Source organism: Acinonyx jubatus, chromosome B4, assembly GCF_027475565.1.
Source record: "Acinonyx jubatus isolate Ajub_Pintada_27869175 chromosome B4, VMU_Ajub_asm_v1.0, whole genome shotgun sequence".
NCBI lineage: Eukaryota > Metazoa > Chordata > Mammalia > Carnivora > Felidae > Acinonyx > Acinonyx jubatus.
Genome location: NC_069387.1, coordinates 40757180 through 40775201, shown reverse-complemented (window position 1 = coordinate 40775201; position 18022 = coordinate 40757180). Strand labels below are relative to the sequence as shown.

General features: G+C 50.5%; 2 protein-coding genes and 1 long non-coding RNA gene across 9 annotated transcripts; 2 read left to right on the top strand and 1 right to left on the bottom strand.

The window, feature by feature from the left end:
* Positions 1-1368: 1368 nt before the first annotated feature.
* LOC113603693 (uncharacterized) lies at positions 1369-9713 on the bottom strand. 2 transcript variants are annotated; one of them, XR_003425386.2, is made up of 4 exons: positions 9539-9713; positions 6226-6350; positions 6014-6096; positions 1369-2607 (listed from the first exon to the last, which is right to left on the bottom strand). It is a non-coding gene; the product is annotated as an uncharacterized LOC113603693 (long non-coding RNA). The 2 variants fall into 2 exon arrangements; XR_008300081.1 differs by lacking the exon at positions 1369-2607 and adding an exon at positions 4427-5607.
* ING4 (inhibitor of growth family member 4) lies at positions 2016-9188 on the top strand. 5 transcript variants are annotated; one of them, XM_015061394.3, is made up of 8 exons: positions 2016-2102; positions 4876-4947; positions 6675-6841; positions 7021-7126; positions 7302-7407; positions 7652-7799; positions 8067-8128; positions 8240-9188. In XM_015061394.3, exons 1-8 carry the CDS (start codon positions 2066-2068, stop codon positions 8277-8279), a joined length of 738 nt encoding a protein of 245 aa, XP_014916880.1. In that variant the 5' UTR covers positions 2016-2065; the 3' UTR covers positions 8280-9188. The 5 variants fall into 5 exon arrangements, with proteins under 5 accessions (XP_014916880.1, XP_026929937.1, XP_014916879.1 ...); XM_027074136.2 differs by having other exon boundaries at positions 7299-7407; XM_015061393.3 differs by having other exon boundaries at positions 7021-7135.
* ACRBP (acrosin binding protein) lies at positions 9336-17520 on the top strand. 2 transcript variants are annotated; one of them, XM_027074134.2, is made up of 10 exons: positions 9336-9896; positions 10199-10417; positions 10593-10687; positions 11179-11296; positions 11940-12399; positions 12882-13014; positions 14976-15155; positions 15305-15472; positions 16520-16603; positions 17180-17520. In XM_027074134.2, exons 1-10 carry the CDS (start codon positions 9854-9856, stop codon positions 17300-17302), a joined length of 1623 nt encoding a protein of 540 aa, XP_026929935.1. In that variant the 5' UTR covers positions 9336-9853; the 3' UTR covers positions 17303-17520. The 2 variants fall into 2 exon arrangements, with proteins under 2 accessions (XP_026929935.1, XP_053081727.1); XM_053225752.1 differs by lacking the exon at positions 10199-10417.
* The last annotated feature ends 502 nt before the right edge of the window (positions 17521-18022 follow it).

The following is an 18022-nucleotide window of genomic DNA, read 5'->3' as shown; positions in this document are numbered from 1 at the left end:
TTGGTTTATGAGAGTTTCTACATACAGATCCTGTCAAGGGGACTGTGATGCCTAAGTCTGTGACAGCAAGGTTTCAGTCATGTGTTAATAAAACCACGAAGCTCCCTGTCAAAGAAATGGAAGCATGTCCTGTTGAAAGGGCCTACACTCCTGCCTGAGCATCACTGGGCTTGGTTGTAATTCCAACTGGCAATGTGTGTACATACATGTATCTATTATCCTATCCATATATGTAGGCTTGCAGTGGTGGAAGCCATAACCAGAACTGAGTAGTGAGGCAGGACAGTTGTAGTGCTGAGCAGAATGTGGTCAGGAAACCTGGACTTTCGCCTTGGCTTTACCGCCAACCGGTGTTGACTAAGAAGCTTCAGCCGTTAAGTAAAGGGATTGGACTAGATCACCTCCCAAGATTCCGTTTTGAGAATTAAAAACCTTTAAGCACTGAAAAAGTTGTGACAAAGCGCCCAACACCCAACGGTGTGGCCGTCCTCTGTGTACGGCTGGGGAACTGTGCTCATTACCTGGTGGGATTTGTATAGTCAATGAAATGATGCCCACTTAAGTTTTGGGCTGGGCTAGTCTGTTGGGTGGATGTCCAAGATCTCTCAATCTGTGGTGTGGCACTAATGAATGTATCCCATATGACAAAATATGTCTGTGTGTGTTAGCTTCCTGAATATTCCTTTTTTCCTCTGCTCTCACCAATTGCTGAAAATGCCCTGACCGTCCTATCTTCACCACAAGTATTAGAACCAGAATCTACTCTTTTTAAGGATTCATTCACACTCATTCGTAGCAGGAACTCTATGAGGTAGGTACTGTTATTCTCACAGAGAAGGACATAGGCACAGAGATTAAATTGCTTATCCAGGGACATGACAGAGTGGTCTTCTAGATCCAACTGCTGTATCTTACCACCTGCTCAGTAGTAAACCTGAGGTTTCACCTTACCCTTTTTCACATACTTGGTCTAAATTAGGTGGTTGAAAATCTGTATCATTAAAGCCCTGCCCTGCGGCATTGATAATTACCAAGAATTTGTGAGGGGTGACAATCTCCATAATGCAATTTTACTAACGCCACTATTAGGTTATGTGCTTTGAGTTGTCTCCCAGTGTGGTGGCAGTCTGTCGTGCACTGGATTGCTTTCCATCCTCATGGAGGATGAGTCCTCATGAGGAAGAGTCCTCATTCTGTAGCTGACTGGGACGACAGCTGTCATCTAACTGGCCCAGTTGTGAGTTCTGTGCTCCAATCCTTTCCAAATCGTGGTGTTAGTTAACATCATATATAAACGGGGGGGGGGGGGGGGCGGGGGGGAGACAAAACTAAGAGGGCAAGGCCAGAAGTAGTATGTCATTTTATGTGTGTGTATATGTATTCAAGTATAAAAGGACATGAATCCGGACAAGAGGTGTGGAGAATTATAGCTTTATTGTGTAACTCTTAGTAAATAGAGATTATAAAAAAAAATAATAATCCAGGAGAGCTGATGTGCGTGTGAGTGAACAGAAAGGCGGAGGGTTTAAATCTCACAACACCAACTATGCCTCCCCAACTTCGTTAAGAAACTAGCTACCTTGAAGAAAGTCTGGATTCAGCCGGGACCTGCTCTGGTCACTAGACTCATACCCGGCAAAAAGGAAAAAAGAGTCTCCAGACGCTGAAAAGGGATATTTATGGAATACAATCCTAAAGAGACAAGGATTTTTTTCCCTCGCATTACCGCACATCGCCTTTTTTGGAGGGAAAAAAAGTTTGATAGGTAATGCAAAATGGCGACCTGCAGTGACGTCATGCCTGCCTCGGTCGCGTACTGGGGCCTCAGTAAGGGCGGAAGCGGGCTAAAGCTGCCTCCAGGTACCTCAGTACGGGCGGCCCCGGCTACCTACGCAAAAGGGAAAGCATCAACGTCGGGCGGATGTGTCCCAGCGGATAATTTAGTGAGGGCGGAAGCTCTTCTTTTAAGGGCGGAAAGGCTCCAACCCAAGGATAATAGCTTCAGCGCCTGTTGCGATTCAGTCACTTCCGGGGCGGATCGGAAGTTGCTTTGTTTTGCTTCAAGATGGCTGCGGGGATGTATTTGGAACATTATCTGGACAGTAAGAGCAGGCTGGAGGAGGGGGTCAGGGGTCATAGAGTGGCGGTGGGGGGCGGGAATCGGGACTGAGGAGCCGTACGGCCCCGAAGTCCCGGTGGTCAGAAAGTCACAACTGTGAAGGGGTTCGGTGAGAGAATGTATTGGACGGTGTGAAGAAAGAGGGGGCGGGGCAGCAGGGTCGAGGCCTGGCTTTTGGGTGTAGACGAGGGAGGGGCTGCGCGGTAGGACTGAGGGGATGGCTCTTGAAGGACTAATGGGCAGAGCTGGGAAGATATTTGCCGACCCCATCTCCAGGGCCTCCAGCTTCAGGATATTTTTTTTTTCACCCCGAATCGTTCCGAATCGATTGTGTTAGTGTATCACCCACTGCCATTTGGAGCGGCGACAAAGACCTGCTCGCAGCTACTCGGCTCAGTTCTTTCTCAGAAGCGGTCTCTCCTGGGCTAGGGGGCTATGAGTGACTGTCGGGTGATCAACAGGAACGCTTCTCTTCTTGGATCCAATTCCTTTCAAATAGAAATCTGGTGTTATGTTTGCCATTTGTGTAATCCACCCCTTCACAAAGCCTGTCACCCCTATGGGCTTACATTTGTCTTAGTGTTGGGAGTCGTTCATTCATTCATTCATTCATTCATTCATTCATTTATTGAGGCCCTGCTCTGGGTCAGACTTAATGGCAGCTACTGCGGATATAGCAAAATGAGTAAGACAAAGACCCTGCCCTCAAGTGCTCATAACAGATTCTGCTAATAAATGATTACAAAACAATGTGATGAGTGGAATCATAGAAATACATTAAAAGGACTTGGTAGCACTGGAGAAAGAAGGGCTAATTACCTGGGGGTGTAGGTACAGCTTTCCCAGAGGATGTGATATTTGAGTAGAGTTTTGAAGACTGAGTGTTTATTTGCCAGTGTGGAGAGAGAAAGGAAATTGCTGGTTGGGAAAAGCATCAGCAAAGGTATGATGGGTTTATGGCAGGTCAGGGAAAAGTGAAGTCAGAGTGTTTGATACATAGGACTCTAAGGTGGAAGATTGGGAAGTGGCTAGAAAAAGAGGCTGGGGCTGGATTGCACAAGGTCTTTTAAGCCAAGCTAAGAGGTTTGCATTTTCAATAGTGAAGAACCAACAGATTTTCTTAAGTAGAGTGATTTTAATAAAGGAAGATAACTGATGTATGGAGAGAAGGTCAGGTCTGAGAGAGTGACAGGAATATTTAGGAGCAAAAAGGACAGCACTGATTGAATGAGTAGTTGAGAGAGAAGGAAGAATCTAAGGTGATTCCTTGATCTCATGCTTGGGAAATGAGGTAGACAGGATGCCATCAGCAATATACTTAATTCAACTTCAGGAGTATAGCAATATACTTAATTCAATTTAGACAAGTTTAGGTATGGACTGTAGGAGTGGATGAGATCAAGTTCATTCAGGGAATACAAGTAAAGTGAGAAAATGAGAGGATTAAAGTATAACCTCAAGAAAGCATTAACATTTAAGGGACAGGTAAAGAAACCATCACTATTGGAATTATCAGAAAGTATGTGATGAGACTTGGAATCCTAAGAGGAGAAAAAGTTGCTGAAGGCAAGAAGATGGGGCCATCTGCTGCAGACATATTTTTTTTTAGATAGGACTAATAACAGATCGTTTGATTTGGTAAGTCATTGGTAACTCAAAGTAATCTCCGTAAACTAGTGGCAGCAGACCTGAGATTATAGGTTAAAGCAGTGGAGGCATTTTAGAAGTTTGAAATGGAGTCACGAGAAGAGATTTTTCTTTCGTGGGGAGACAAGTATAGATGCACTTGTTCAGGTATTTATTTAAGACCCTCTGTCTGCAAGCCATAGCAAAATAAGAGAGAAGACAGACACTTCCAGAAGGAAGGCTAGGGAGATAGATACCAAATAACTGGTTGCACAATTAATTATTAATTGCAGTTGGATAAATGCGAACAACGGTAGAGATAGAATAACTTGAGAGCATAATCCAAGCCACCTGGAGTCTGGAGAAGTCCAGGTTGGGCTGAACTTTGAAGAACGAAGAGTTTAGTAGGCCAACAGATATGGTGGAGGTGGGATGAAGAACCCCAAGCAGCGCATTCCAGGCAGAGAAAGCAGGAGACGGAAAGCCAGGTAGCAGGACAAGCCCTGGCAAGTTGGGGGCACTCGGAGAAGACCAGTCTGGTCAGATCAGACAGAGCACAAAGGGGGACTGACGTGAATGAAGGCTGGCGTAAGATGAGCATGGGCCAGAAAGTGCAAAATGGGAATAGGAATTGTGTGATAGGAAGTCACCAGGTGATTTTAAAGCAGGAGCATGACTTGACGAGGTTTACATTTTTTTTTTTTTAAAGAACATTCTGACTACGATCTGAAGACCAGAGTGGAAGTGTGTGTGTGTGTGTGTGTGTGTGTGTGTGTGCGCGCGCGCGTGTGCATGTGTGTGTGAGGAGTGCTGGAGGATACCAGGAGGGTATTTGGGTTAATGGCAAGGAGCTTGGAGGCAAAGGTTGAAAGTCAAGGAAAGGGAGGGGCTGATTTGCAGAGTAAGGTCCTTGAGGGGACAAACGGTGGGAAAGCTGTGCAGAAATGGCAAAGTTAGTTGTGGAGAGACACAGACACAGCCTCCTCTGAGAAAGGAATGATGAGTGCTGTTGTAGATAAATCCAACAGTTCCAAGGAGGGAAAACTGAGTCCCGTTTTGGACCTGTACTTTAAAAACAACTGTTAGGCCTATGAAGTCCAGTGATTCTCAGTGTCTTTTCTTCTCCCTAGGTATCGAAAACCTCCCATTTGAACTGCAAAGAAACTTTCAGCTCATGAGGGACCTGGACCAAAGAACAGAGGGTACGTACAGAGTAAGGGGTTTGTGTGTATAAGGAGTGTGGATGATCATTTCTTTTTCTCTTTGGTGTTACCATGTCATCTGGTCTGATCTGGAGAACTGTGGCTTCTCTCTTTTTTACTCTCTTGGAATTCTTAAAAGGAAAGCAGTGATAAACTGCATTTCTATATCCGCTTCTCATAGTAAATAGAGTATTGCGACAATGCCTCAAGAATTCAAAGATGTTATGTTCTTTATATCTGCAAGAAGAATTCAGAGATAAGGCAACTCTAGAATCATTTCTGTTCTCTATGTTCAATATGTCTATAGGAAGATTGTCGGAAGACTAGGATGTTTCTGCTCCACTGGATTGATAACATTACTATCAAAAAATTCATTGTGGCTGTAGACCGCAAGTCATGTTGGTAGAGAAGTCCTTAAACAGAAGGAAAGAGAGAAAGAAAAAAAAAAGAAGAAGGAAAAGCAGCAATTAACATCAGGATCTCTACACTGTATTCTTCAACCTTACAGAAGCAGTAGATACCATCTGTGGCCTCTTTTGGATGTTGAGCAAGTTTGGCTGCATTGAGGCATTCACTTGGAGCCTGAGGCTACTCTACAGTGGTCAGATTGGTCTCTTCAAAGTCAAAGATGTCGTCCGTTGGAGCCATCCCCCATACCTGCTGAAGGATATATAGGTCTTATCTTCCACCCTTAAGTAGCCATGCTCAAAGATGTGACAAGCTGGTGTTAGAATACCCAGAGCTGTGATTTCAGCTACCCTGGGTAAGTTTACTCATGAAAAGGTGAACATCATCTAAAATCCTGGATGCAGACCCCTGAGAACTGGCTGCCAAATGCTGGGAACCAGCTTTGCATCCTTTGTAACTCAGTTCCAGCTCTTGAGTTCATGCACAGAAAGACAGTTGGAGATTATCAAACTATGTGCATTTTCAGCTTCCTCCAAAGGCCTCAGATGAAATGGGGCACAAACATAGTACGTACACAGATCCTGCCAGCTGTCTGTCGCTGCACCATGCTACAGTCATTCTTTTGTCTCTTTTCATCGACATGCTTTATGAGCCTTACCAAATATTAGGCAGTAGAAAACTACACTCTCACTGTCTTGGGACATCACCAGCCTTCCAGTATGAAAATGTTCGGAACAATGTCTAAGATGAACAAACAGAAAAAAAAGTGATGGGAAATACGAACAGGTTGATGAGCAAAATAGGGTAGAAGAACTGTTACATAAATGAACTAGGGCCTAGTTTTAAATGATGAGTCACAGATGTACAGACCTGAAAGCCGGCAGCAGCAGATGACCCAGCCGGGTTCGTAGCACTCAGAGCTGTTGCGGAATGTTTTTGAGACAAGGAATCGGGAGGCCGTGAGACAAAATTCATGGTTCGAGAAGCAGCCAGCCCTGCAAAGAAGCATCTTCAGACATCAACAAAAATATACTTTGGTGTTAGTGTGGTGTGCAAAGGCTCCCTCCCTCCTTATGTTTCAATAATTTTAAGTTCCAATGGTGCTAGCCATGTTTTCAGCACCTGAAGGCACCTCTAAGACAAATACTGTCAATATGTTGCATTACTTGAGTAAATGGCACAGTACCTATGAACTTTCAGGGCATTTTAGTTCGAAGGTTATGATGATCAGTGGAAAAGGTCCAAGAAACAAGAGGAAGAAGTGTGTTTCACCTAGCCACTCAGGGGCCATAGTGACCAGGCCTCTGTCTCTGTTGTAGACCTGAAGGCTGAAATTGACAAGTTGGCCACTGAGTATATGAGTAGCGCCCGCAGCCTGAGCTCCGAGGAAAAATTGGCCCTTCTCAAACAGATCCAGGAAGCCTATGGCAAGTGCAAGGAATTTGGTGACGACAAGGTGCAGCTTGCCATGCAGACCTATGAGATGGTATGGCCCTGTTCACGGCTCCCCACTTACCTCCCATCTAATCCTTGGGGTCCTAGACCTCTCCTTCAGCTGTATTGGGATCTGTTTTGGGTCTGGGAGATACATAGAATCCGCCTTAGCTTTTTTGTCTTTTACTGGAACTACCCTTGTACCTCTCTCTTTTCCTTCCTTCTACCTAGGTGGACAAACACATTCGGCGACTGGACACAGACCTGGCCCGTTTTGAGGCTGATTTGAAGGAGAAGCAGATTGAGTCAAGTGACTATGACAGCTCTTCTAGCAAAGGCAAAAAGAGTGAGGAGGGGGGCGGGGCTTGAGAGGTGGGCGAGGATTCAGAGGGAGAAGAAGCAGCTCTTCAGCTCCTAGGGAGGGGCAGCCGCGTGGAAGGAGGTGGAAGAAGGAAGAGTTAACCCATCTTTCTGTCTCCCTGCCTTCTGGCTTCCCCCCTCTTTCCTAGAAGGCCGGACTCAAAAGGAGAAGAAAGCTGCCCGTGCTCGTTCCAAAGGGAAAAACTCAGATGAGGAGGCTCCCAAGGCTGCCCAAAAGAAGTTAAAACTTGTGCGCACGTGAGTGTATAAGGGAGCGCTTTGCCAGATGACGTATTTTTTTTTCTCCCGCCCCACGCTCGTGCCTCACGCTGCCCCTTGCCACTTTCTCTGTCTTCTGTGCCAGTAACTTCTCCTTATCCCTGTGGTATCTGCTGGATGGAGAAGAGAAGCCACAAATCCCTTGCCCCACCAGGATGTCTTTCTACCACCTGTGTAGTTTCCCTGCCTGCGGATGACATGTTCTCTTCCTCTTGGCATGCAGAAGTCCTGAGTATGGGATGCCCTCAGTGACCTTTGGCAGTGTCCACCCCTCTGATGTGTTGGATATGCCTGTGGATCCCAACGAACCCACCTATTGCCTTTGTCACCAGGTCTCCTATGGAGAGATGATTGGCTGTGACAACCCTGATGTGAGAACCAACCGTTTTGCCTCCAGATGGGGTTCTGGGGGCCATGAGGGAGTGGGTACAAGAGGGGAAGACATGGTTGAATAGTGGGACTCCAGGATAAGAGGAAGGCGGAGTTGGTTGGCCTCGGGACCTCCAAAGAGGTATTCTCCAAAGAGAATACGGAATACGGGAACACTGTTCTCAGGAATCTGTGAAGGGAACTTCTTTTCTTTCCTCTGCCCTTCCCTGGCCCCTGACTTCTGCTTCTTCCGTCTTCCTCCTTTTCAGTGTTCCATCGAGTGGTTCCACTTTGCCTGTGTGGGGCTGACGACCAAGCCTCGGGGGAAATGGTGAGTGAGAGAGTTGCGGTAGGCGCTGGGCTGCCCAGGAGCTGCGTGGAGGAGGGCACTCTCCCTTTCACTCACTTTCTCTGCCCGCCTCTCTATCACGTTGCTTTCTAGGTTCTGCCCACGCTGCTCCCAGGAACGGAAGAAGAAATAGATAAGGGCCTTGGATTCCCACACAGTTTCTTCCACGTCCCCGGCCCCGGGCTAGTGGGGAGAGGAAAGCCTGTGTTGGGGCCCGGGGGCTCAGGGAGAGCGGATGGCGCAGTGTTGTCACCCCTTCTCCTTCCCTCTCCCCACTCCTGGTGCTGAGGCTGCATCCAAACCCTGGTAGGGAGGGGTGCTGCAGCCGCTAACTGTTTGTGCTCTCATTCAGCCTGCCCCCCTCAGAGGGAAGTGGTTATGCCCACTGTCCTTTCGCCTCCATGCCGAGGTTGGTGCTGTATTTCCGAGGGATGGTCCTCTTTACTCCCCTTGCTTTGTATTTAAGGACTTGGGGCAGTAGCATGGGGGCACTCCCCAGCCCTCCTAATTCCCTCCCCCTGTGGGGGGGCTGTGGTGTGATAAGCTTTCTTTGTTCTCCTCCTGCTTTTTCCATGGTAGGGGCACCCCCAGAGCATCTGGGCAGTGGCCTTAGTTGAAGGGGCACCCCTTCCTCTGTGCCAACAGGATTCATCCTGGCCTTGTGAATGGGAGAGGGGGCAAGGTGGAATGCAGATCGCTCACATGTAAAGGAATTTGAGTAGGTGAATAAAAGCTCTGCGTGTTGGTCTGCTGTGTTTACTGTAGACACTATTTTAGTACATGTGCTAATTAAACTTTTTTTTGCATCCTCCGGGTTGGACTAGAGGGGGGAGGATGACAATGCCAGAAGTAGAACGAGACATAGAACCAGAAGTGGTACCCCTGCTCCAGAGTCCACAACTTCTCACCTTGGGGAGGACAAAGCTGGCTGGGGGGTGTGCCTCTAGGGCTTTCCAAAACTTTTTACAATTATGCATCTTTTCTCCGTAAACCATCTTTCACTTGATTTCCAATAAACATGTATTTGTGTTTTGTGCATGTACTATTACACTATTAGCTTGGTTTCTTGTTTTAAACACAAAGCAGAAAAACACTTTTCCCGTATGAGGATGGATTGTCTTGCTCACTTCCCACTGGGAAACCACTTCCTTAGACTGAACCAGCCTGACGCCTGAGCACCTCCTCACCTGGACCCTGCTTGCTTCCCCTTTTGGCTCATTTCTTACCTTAAGGGCCCCTCTTTAGTTCCCACGCAGGTAGACCCGGACCTTGTTTTGTACATTCCGTCCCTGCCTGCCCCAGAACCCTGCCTACATTCACATCTAGGCCTATCCAAACCCCAGTTTTGTCACCTGTGATATAGGGATAATAGTATCCGCTTTATGGGATTACCTTGGGAATAAGGGAACACGTGCAGAGAACAACACATGTCCCACTCCATCGAAGGTACCGAGTCAATGACAGCTTTTGCCATCCTTATCCTCTCGAGTTGGAATATAACACGTGCGGACCCATCCACCCCGGCTGGCGCGGTGAACCCCGGAGCGCGCGTCAGTTTCCGAGGCCCCGCCCCCAGCCCTTTGTGACGTCTGGGCCGCACCTTCCACTCCCCGTAGGCGAGCCCGCGCCCGAGCCCGCCGACTGTCTCTGGCTTGGCCCGTTAGAGGCCGCTTTGGTCCGGGAAACGCGGGCGGATCCACTGGGGCCATGAGGAAACTACTCGCTGGCTTCCTTCTCTCACTCCTGAAGGGTGAGAGGTTCCCGCCCACTGGAGCAGTCTCTTTCACTTGGGGCTCCGTCCTCGGACCCCCAAGAGCCCTTGCTGCAGGGTTTTGAAACGCTTTCTCAGGGTGGTCGCGTTGGCTTTGCTCCCTAGCTACTTCTGGGGTCACACCTTAGCCTCTGCCCCTGGAATCTCCTCACCCTGATCGCCGGCCAGACATCCCCCAGTTTCCAATTTCCACGGGGCCCCACCTGCCATTCGGTCTATCCAGGGACCGGAGCCGGTTTTGGAGTTCGGTCCATCCATCCGTCTGTTTCCCTGCCCCGCAGTGCTGCTCCTGCTTCCGACATCTTCCCCAGCCCAGGATTCAGTTTCGGCCTCCACTCCAGGCAGCCCCCTCTCTGCCACCGAATATGAACGCTTCTTTGCACTGCTGACCCCAACCTGGAAGGCAGAGACTACCTGCCGGCTCCGTGCAACGCACGGCTGCCGGAACCCCACCCTCGTCCAGCTGGACCAATACGAAAATCACGGCTTGGTGCCCGACGGTGAGGACCAGAGTAGTGGGGCAGCCCCATGCTCACTTGAGACCAGGGAAGGGTATGGGCTGCACCTTACCCTGAGGCCATATTCTCCACTCTGCCAACCATAGGAACCCACAGCCCCCTCCAGGAGGGAGGTCCCCCTAGTGTATTCACTTTCTGTACCCCCTGCCATTCTCAGGCGCTGTCTGCTCCGACCTCCCTTATGCCTCCTGGTTTGAGTCCTTCTGCCAATTTACTCAGTATCGTTGCTCCAACCACGTCTACTACGCCAAGGTGAGGCTCCAGAAGAAGGTTGGATCTGGTGTCCTAAGATCTTCGGAGAGGTGGAGGGGGTGAGGAGTTGAGGAAGGGTTCCACCAGAGGCCATCCTTAGATCCTCCCTCCCTGCCTCTTTGCCAGTCATGTGCTCAGACTACACATGAATACGGTCTCGCCTTGGGCTTTCAGATTTGGGGAACAATCTTGTTACTGCGAGAAAAGTAGGGATGAGGCCAAGAGACAAGCCCTCCCATTTCTTCCAACACTTGAGTGACTTCACTCAAGTCAAACACCAGAGTGAAGGCAGAGGTGTGGCCTAGACACAGAGTCTTATCTCACAGGGGAACCCTTTCTCAGGTCTAGAGGGTTCCACCAGGGACCATATCCCTTCATCCCTGCCCAGCAACCGTGAGAGAGGACACATGCCAGAAGAGGACTGAGGCGTATGCGGGAGTAGAAGTCTGCCCTTTGGGAAAGGCATGCCCACTGTCCTTCTCTTCTTGCAGAGAGTCCGGTGCTCCCAGCCAGTCTCAATCCTCTCACCCAACACTCTCAAGGAGATTGACGCTTCCTCTGACATCCCACCCACCACGATGACCTCCCCCCTCTCTTCTCACGTCACAGGTGAGACCCTCCCAGCCCCTGGGAGGCTACCAGCAAGCCCTTCCACAAATCCCAGAGCCCCAGAGTTAAGAGTTAAGGCATCCATGGTGGGAAATGGGGAAGAACATTGAGCAGGGTAGGGGGTTGGCCACAGGCAGCTATTTATGTAAGCGAGGAACCTGCTCTTTATGAATACAAGTTAGGGCTTTCCCCTCCCAGAGTATCATCTGACATTGCTTACAACTCTAGGAAAAATTCACTTTTCCTAGCTCCCCCAAACATTCCTGCGTCTGGAAGTCCTCTGGGACTTTCATAAGCTCACAGTTTCACTCTCAAAAGGATTAGCTGCTCGCTTTTCAGAATCTTTGGTGTTGCCTCAGTGAGAGGGACGCGAGGTGGGATTTGAGATGGGAGTTAGGGAAGAGGAGCAGTTGTAAGGGAGGTGGAAAGGAGACGCCACAATCGCCGTGGTAATTATTCTTTTGCTGTGGTATTTGTACCCCCACGTTTTGTGTGCTGCACGGTGCAAGTAAGTGTCATTTGGGCTGCTGTCCTGTGCTGTTGTGTCTGTGTGCGTCTCCCTGTAAACAAAGACACTCGGGGGCCAGAAACCTGACTGTTCCTTTCCGTTCTCTTTCTCGGTCCCTCCCAACCCCTGCTGCAGCCACAGAACAACAGGCCTTCCAGCCCTGGCCCGAGAGGCTCAACAACAACGTGGAGGAGCTGCTACAATCCTCCCTGTCCCTGGGGGGCCAGGAGCAGGGGTCCGAGCGCAAGCACGAGCAAGGGCAGGAGCACAAGCACAAGCAAGGGCAAGAACATAAGCAGGAGGAAGGGCAGGAGCAGGAGCAACAAGAGGAGGAGCTGGAGGAGGAGGGAAAGCAGGAGGAAGGACAGGGGACAGAGGAGGGGCTGGAGGCCATGGCTGGGCTGCAGTCAGACCCAGAGGTCAAGTTCCAGTCTGAGTTTATGTCTTCCAACCCTTTCTCCTTCACTCCCCGGGTGCGGGAGGTGGAGTCCACGCCTATGATGATGGAAAACATCCAGGAGCTCATTCGGTCGGCCCAGGAAATGGATGATCTGTATGATGAAGAACCCATCTGGAGAAAGCCAACCCGTGACAGGTACAGATGGTTCTGACTCCCCCCACCAGCCCTACCTTCCCTGCCGCCTTTTTTGGGAAGGAGAAGCTCCCTGTCCCTGCCTTTGGCTTCCAAGACCCACTAAGGCCTGCTTCAGCTTCTGGGCCACCTAGCAGCTGTCTGCCCCACCTGTTCTGTCACCAGTCATTGGCTTGAGTGCTACCCTAAGATGCCCATTCTCTACATGATGTAGCTCCTGTTCCCGAAGCTACTAGGCTTGGGGTCTGGTCTTGTCTCTGCCTCTGATGAACACTGCAACTTTGAGGAAGATTACTTCCCCTTTCTGGACCTCAGTTCCTCATTTCTAAAAGGAGGCAGTTGGGCCGGAGGCCTCTAAAGCTCCGTCGGCATGCTGAATGTGTGTGACTAAGAGCGGACACCAAAGGGGAGGGGAAAAGAGTGGATGTGGCTTTCTGCTCCGGTCCTCTGTCTCATCCCCACCAGCCAGTGCTGTCTTCTTGCAGCCTCCTGCAGATGCCTCACGTAGAGGCCTTGTTGGTGCTGTGCTATTCGATTGTGGAGAACACCTGTACCATAACCCCCACAGCCAAGGCCTGGCAGTACATAGAGGAGGAGATCCTTGGTTTCGGGAAGCCGGTATGCCTGCAATGCTGTTTAATGGATACATGCTCATTGACCATCCTCTGGGCCTGGCACCGGACTGGGTCTTGAGAGTAGGGGGAAGGCGGGGATACAGAAAGCCCGGGCATCATTTCATTCTCTCCGAGTGAGAATCCCTTCCTTGGAAGGATATCTCCAGTTCACCTTAAAGGAAGAAAGCTCAGTAGGGTGCCTGGGTGGCTCACTTGGTTAAGTGTCTGACTCTTGATCTCAGCTCAGATCTCAGCTCAGATCTTGATCTCAGGGTCATCAGTTCAAGCCTCGCATTGGGCTCCATGCTGGCCTACTTAAAAAACAAAACAAAACAAAACAAAACAAAAAAACGGAAGAAGACTCAAGACCTAGTCTGGAATCTGTTCCAGTCTGGAGTTCATGCTTCAGCTGAGTTGTTGTTAGGCTTGAGTCATCTCCTGATCTAGTTCACCATCTTCAGTACTTGGCCTTGCCTTAGATGTAGCTCCCCTTTCCAGAGGAGCGATAGGACCCGTTCCAAGGATGTATAGAAAGATCCCAGTCTCGGTGTGCACTCAGCACCAAGGAAGCCCCATTCCCAGGAAGCTATTCTGTAGGTTTTCAAAGAAGACAAGTTAGCAAACCTTTGTCAAGAGCGGGCGTGCCATCTATCCATCCATCCGTTTGTTCAACAAATAATTGGTTTTTTGAGTACGGTGTACCAACTCTGTACTAGGTACTTGAGATGGTGGTGGTGAGTACACTAGACCCAATCTTCTTAGAATCTAGTGGGAGACACAGGTGAGGAAACAGGTGGAACCGTGTGAGGGATAAATGCAGCCATGGACAAGTACAAAGTGCACAGGCAGCCGATTGGGAGCCCCACGGTCCATGTTTGGGAGGGTCAGAGAATTTGTCTTAGAGGAACTGATGTTCAAACAGCAGATCTGAAAATGAAGGTAAGCAGGCAAAAGAAGGGGCTTGGTAGAGGCTCCTGCTAGAGGGAATGGTAGGTACAAAGGCATGAGGGACCAAGCCCGAGCATAAGGCTCCTGCCCTTATGGGGTCCAGGAGCCATGAGGGATTCAGTAACATTATAAAAGAAGTGTGTGGTAGGTGCTGGAGAGAGACTTTTTTTTTTTTTTTTTTTTTTTTGAGTGTAGGAAGTTCGGGAGTCATGGAGAGGTCCCTGGATATCAGGGTCTGGTTAAGGGAACAGCAAGAAACATTTTACCTGGAGCAGAATGGCAGAAGATAGAGTGAGAGAGAGAGTAAGGGTCATAAGGCGAAAAATCTCAAAGGGCAATCTGAAGCATGTGCTCAGGTCATGGTCTCATGGTTCGTGGGTTTGAGCCCCGCATCGGGCTCTGTGCCCACGGCTCGGAGCCTGGAGCCTGCTTCGGACTCTGTGCCTCCTTCTCTCTCTGCCATTACCCTGCTCGTGCTCGCTCACTCTCTCTCAAAAATAAATAAGCATTTAAAAAAAAAACCCAACTATAGAACAGGGCTCTGATGAAAGCTAAAGGAGGTGAGGTGACAGCATTTATGGCCATGGTGCCTAGCACTGGGTCAACTCTGTAAATGATAGCATTATCATTAGCAGAGAGAGGGAGAGACAGGGAAGGTCAGGAGTCTTTTTCAGAGAGTCTAAGTTAGGAGTGCTTGTAGGTCACCCGGTGATCGACATCTGTCAGGCACGTGGCAATGAGGATTCGGAGCTCAGGAGGGAGATCCGAACTGATGATGAAGAGTTGGGTGTTGCCTGCAGAAAGATGAAGCTTACCTGGGCGTAGACACCTCATCCGGGAAGAGGGTGAAGAGATAGAGAGCTGAGGAGAGATCCTGGAGGAGCCCTGGGGGAGGGGTCAGGGAGAAAAGCTAGAGAAGCCTTTGCAAAAGCTTGAACGCGAAGAGGTTCTGTGGGGACAGCGCTGCAGAGCTGAAAGGGTCTCAGCCTCAGTCTGTCAACCACACTCCTGCCCCAGGTCTGTGACAGCCTTGGGCGGCGGCACTCAGCCACCTGTGCCCTCTGTGACTTCTGCTCCCTGAAGCTGGAACAGTGCCACTCGGAGGCCGTCCTGCAGCGGCAGCTGTGTGACAACTCCCACAAAACACCCTTCATCAGCCCCTTGCTCATAGCCCAGAGCATGTCCATCGGTACCCAGGTACCTTGCTGGGTGACCTGCAGTGGTGGGGGGGGGGGGTGGTGGTGGGCCTCAGGCTCCAGGCAGGACTGGGCAGTGGGAAGGGAGGCCTGCTGGCTGGGGGGAGGGAGGCAGGGGCGTGCACGTCTCCTCTGTCCCCTGTGCCACAGGTAGGGACCCTAACATCAGGCCGCTTTTACGGGCTGGATATGTATGGTGGGCTCCGCATGGACTTCTGGTGTGCCCGGCTAGCCACAAAGGGCTGTGAGGATATTCGAGTCTCCGGCTGGCTCCAGACTGAGTTCCTTAGCTTCCAGGATGGGGATTTCCCCACCAAGGTCAGAGCCTTTCCCCAGAGTTCAACTCCATCCCACTGATCCCAGTTCCTTGCTCTAAGTAGCCCTAGGATGTGCAAGGGGGGCTAGGCCTCGGGCTTCTGGGAACCAGTCCTCCCTGCCTGCCTCCTTCCAATAGACGCCCTTCCACCTCCCCCACCTCCAAAAAAGAGAGCAGGATTGTGCTTGTCAAAGGAGCAGGAATCAGAGGGGCGGAAGGGTGGGAGAGCACAGGAAGGCAGGAGACAGGGGTTCTGCTCCCAGCTCTGCCAGTTAAGGGGCTTTGGTCAAGGCACTTCCCACGCTGGCCCAATGTTCTACTTACCTCTACAACAAATGACTAGGTGATGCCCAAGGTGTCACTGACCTGTGACCCAGTGTTTCCCTGCTTCAGTGGCGTCAACTTTGCTCCCCCTCTCCCCAAAGTTACCTCCCCTGTGGAGCTCCCCCTGTAACTGATGGCCAAGTCCCTCCCTTCTGTGGCTTAGCAGGGAAAATCCAGGCAAGGCGATAGCCAGAACACCTTAAGTAAGGGCTGATAGCTGAGCCGACAGACCCCTGCCCAGCTCTTCTCCCTGGGCCCCTAGATCTGAAAAGGTTCTCCGAGACTGTCCCTGTTCCTCCCCTGGATTTATGTAGAGATGGGGAGGCGAGATCCACAGAGAAGGGTGATTCACCCAAAGTCACACATGATTCTTCTACCCTCTCCCTCACTTAGCCATCACTAGAAGGCTCCCTGAGACTGGACCACGAATCGGACTCCCTTCCCCCTTCCTCAGCTGCTTTCCCAGCAAGCTGACCAGCAGGGCGGCCACTTACTCTCCGGCTCCTGGCTTTTCAGCACCAAACTGTGACTGAGGGTGGGGCAGGAAAAGCCAAGGGGACAGAGGCCTATTCCTCAGGGAGGGGGCACCCCCATTGTGGAAGGTCTGGTTCTGGAGGGCTATACCCCTGGCCCTGGTTCTGCCATTTTGGTCATTCACTGGAGGGCTGGTGTCCTATAAGCTTTCTCATGTCTCCCCACCTCCCCATTCCCGGCTCCTGGCTTAGATTTGTGACACAGACTATGTGCAGTATCCAAACTACTGTGCCTTCAAGAGCCAACAGTGCCTGATGAGAAGCCGGGATCGGAAGGTGAGCCCCTCACCCCGCCCACCCTCTTCTCCCATTGGCTCCTCGATCTGTCACCACAGATCGGTCTATTCCCAGCACCCCCACACCCTGCTCCAAGCGGCAGGGATCAGAACAGTTCCCTGTTTGCATCTCTGGGCAGAGGCCTCCACCAGAGCACTCTCTCCCACTCCTCCTGTCTTAGAGTGAGTGAGGCCCTCCCAGGCCAGGGGGGTCCAGAAGAGATGCTGCAAGTAAGAGGTGAGGGCCCAGAGGGCATGGCAGCAAGAATCCCTAGCCGGGTTGGGCATTGGCTGTTGAGGTCTTGGTCTTGCCTCCCGCTCTTACTCACCAAGTAGTCTGGAATAAGTCACTTCCTCCTCCATCTTGAGACTCCTGGCTTCTCAAAGGAGGGGGTTGGTCTCCTTGGTGTCTCTTGCCAGCCTTAAAAACCCACATCTGTTTCCTCCTTCCTTCTACTGCCCTGCACCCATGCCTGCTCGTCTCTGGTTCTTGTGGGGATGTCTGACACCTCCCCACCCCTACGCCTCTGCCTCCAGGCTCTGTGACACAGACTGTGTGTACCCAATCCCTGTGTAGGTGTCCCGTATGAGATGTCTGCAAAATGAGACTTACAGTGCTTTGAGCCAGGCCAAAAGCGAGGACCTTGTGCTTCGATGGAGCCAGGAATTTAGCACCTTGACTCTAGGCCAAGCAGGATGAGCTGGGATCTATCCTGTCTCCACCGCAGCCCGACCCTTCCACATTCTCCATTGCTTTTAGACCCCATCTGTCAGTTTGCTTCCTGGCTGCCCCTTATGGGCCTCTTACCTGGCCCCTACTCACGTTTTCCTTGGGTTGGGGCAGCAATCCCAGAAGGGTCCATGATGGAAACTCCACCCACCTTAAAGGATGGCTTTACATAAAGTGTTTATTTTCAACCTGTGTGGCCTACTTTGGTTATGATTCTATCCTCAGCACTGCCTTCCTGCCCCCTGGGAATCAACATTCCAAACCCTGGGATTTATGGATCTATCTGAAGGTGAAAGAACCTCATGAATGGTACTCAAAGAAGTAGCCATATTCCCGGAGAAGACCTAAGAAGTCAGGAAGTTGGATTGAAGAAGGCCATGACTGGGGTCTGAGGGGTTGTGTGGGCCATGCGGGCATGTGTCTTCATTTCTGAAGTCCATGACCACAGATGAGTATGGGCTTGTCCCTCTGGAGGATAAAGGCCAGAGCCTGACTGAGATAATGTCCCGGGGGTGGGGGTTGGGGGACAACCCCAGGGAAGTAGGGCAGAACTTACATTTTATCGAGAGAGGAAACAGCTGGGGCGGGGAGCTCAGGAAACGCTTGATTTCACATCCAGTGATGGGCCAGATGGTCTGAAGGTTGAGGTGGTCACATTTTGACAATATACATTGAAATGTGACTCTAGCA

Bases quoted from the DNA above. Each gene is read 5' to 3' on its own strand.
- ING4 (XM_015061392.3), top strand. From the start codon at position 2,066: ATGGCTGCGGGGATGTATTTGGAACATTATCTGGACA. The intron at 4,948-6,674 runs GTACGTACAGAG...TCTCTGTTGTAG, and splicing joins CCTGGACCAAAGAACAGAGG to ACCTGAAGGCTGAAATTGAC. The intron at 8,129-8,239 runs GTGAGTGAGAGA...GTTGCTTTCTAG, and splicing joins ACCAAGCCTCGGGGGAAATG to GTTCTGCCCACGCTGCTCCC.
- ACRBP (XM_027074134.2), top strand. From the start codon at position 9,854: ATGAGGAAACTACTCGCTGGCTTCCTTCTCTCACTCCTGAAGG. The intron at 11,297-11,939 runs GTGAGACCCTCC...CCCCTGCTGCAG, and splicing joins CCTCTCTTCTCACGTCACAG to CCACAGAACAACAGGCCTTC. The intron at 16,604-17,179 runs GTGAGCCCCTCA...ATCCCTGTGTAG, and splicing joins TGAGAAGCCGGGATCGGAAG to GTGTCCCGTATGAGATGTCT.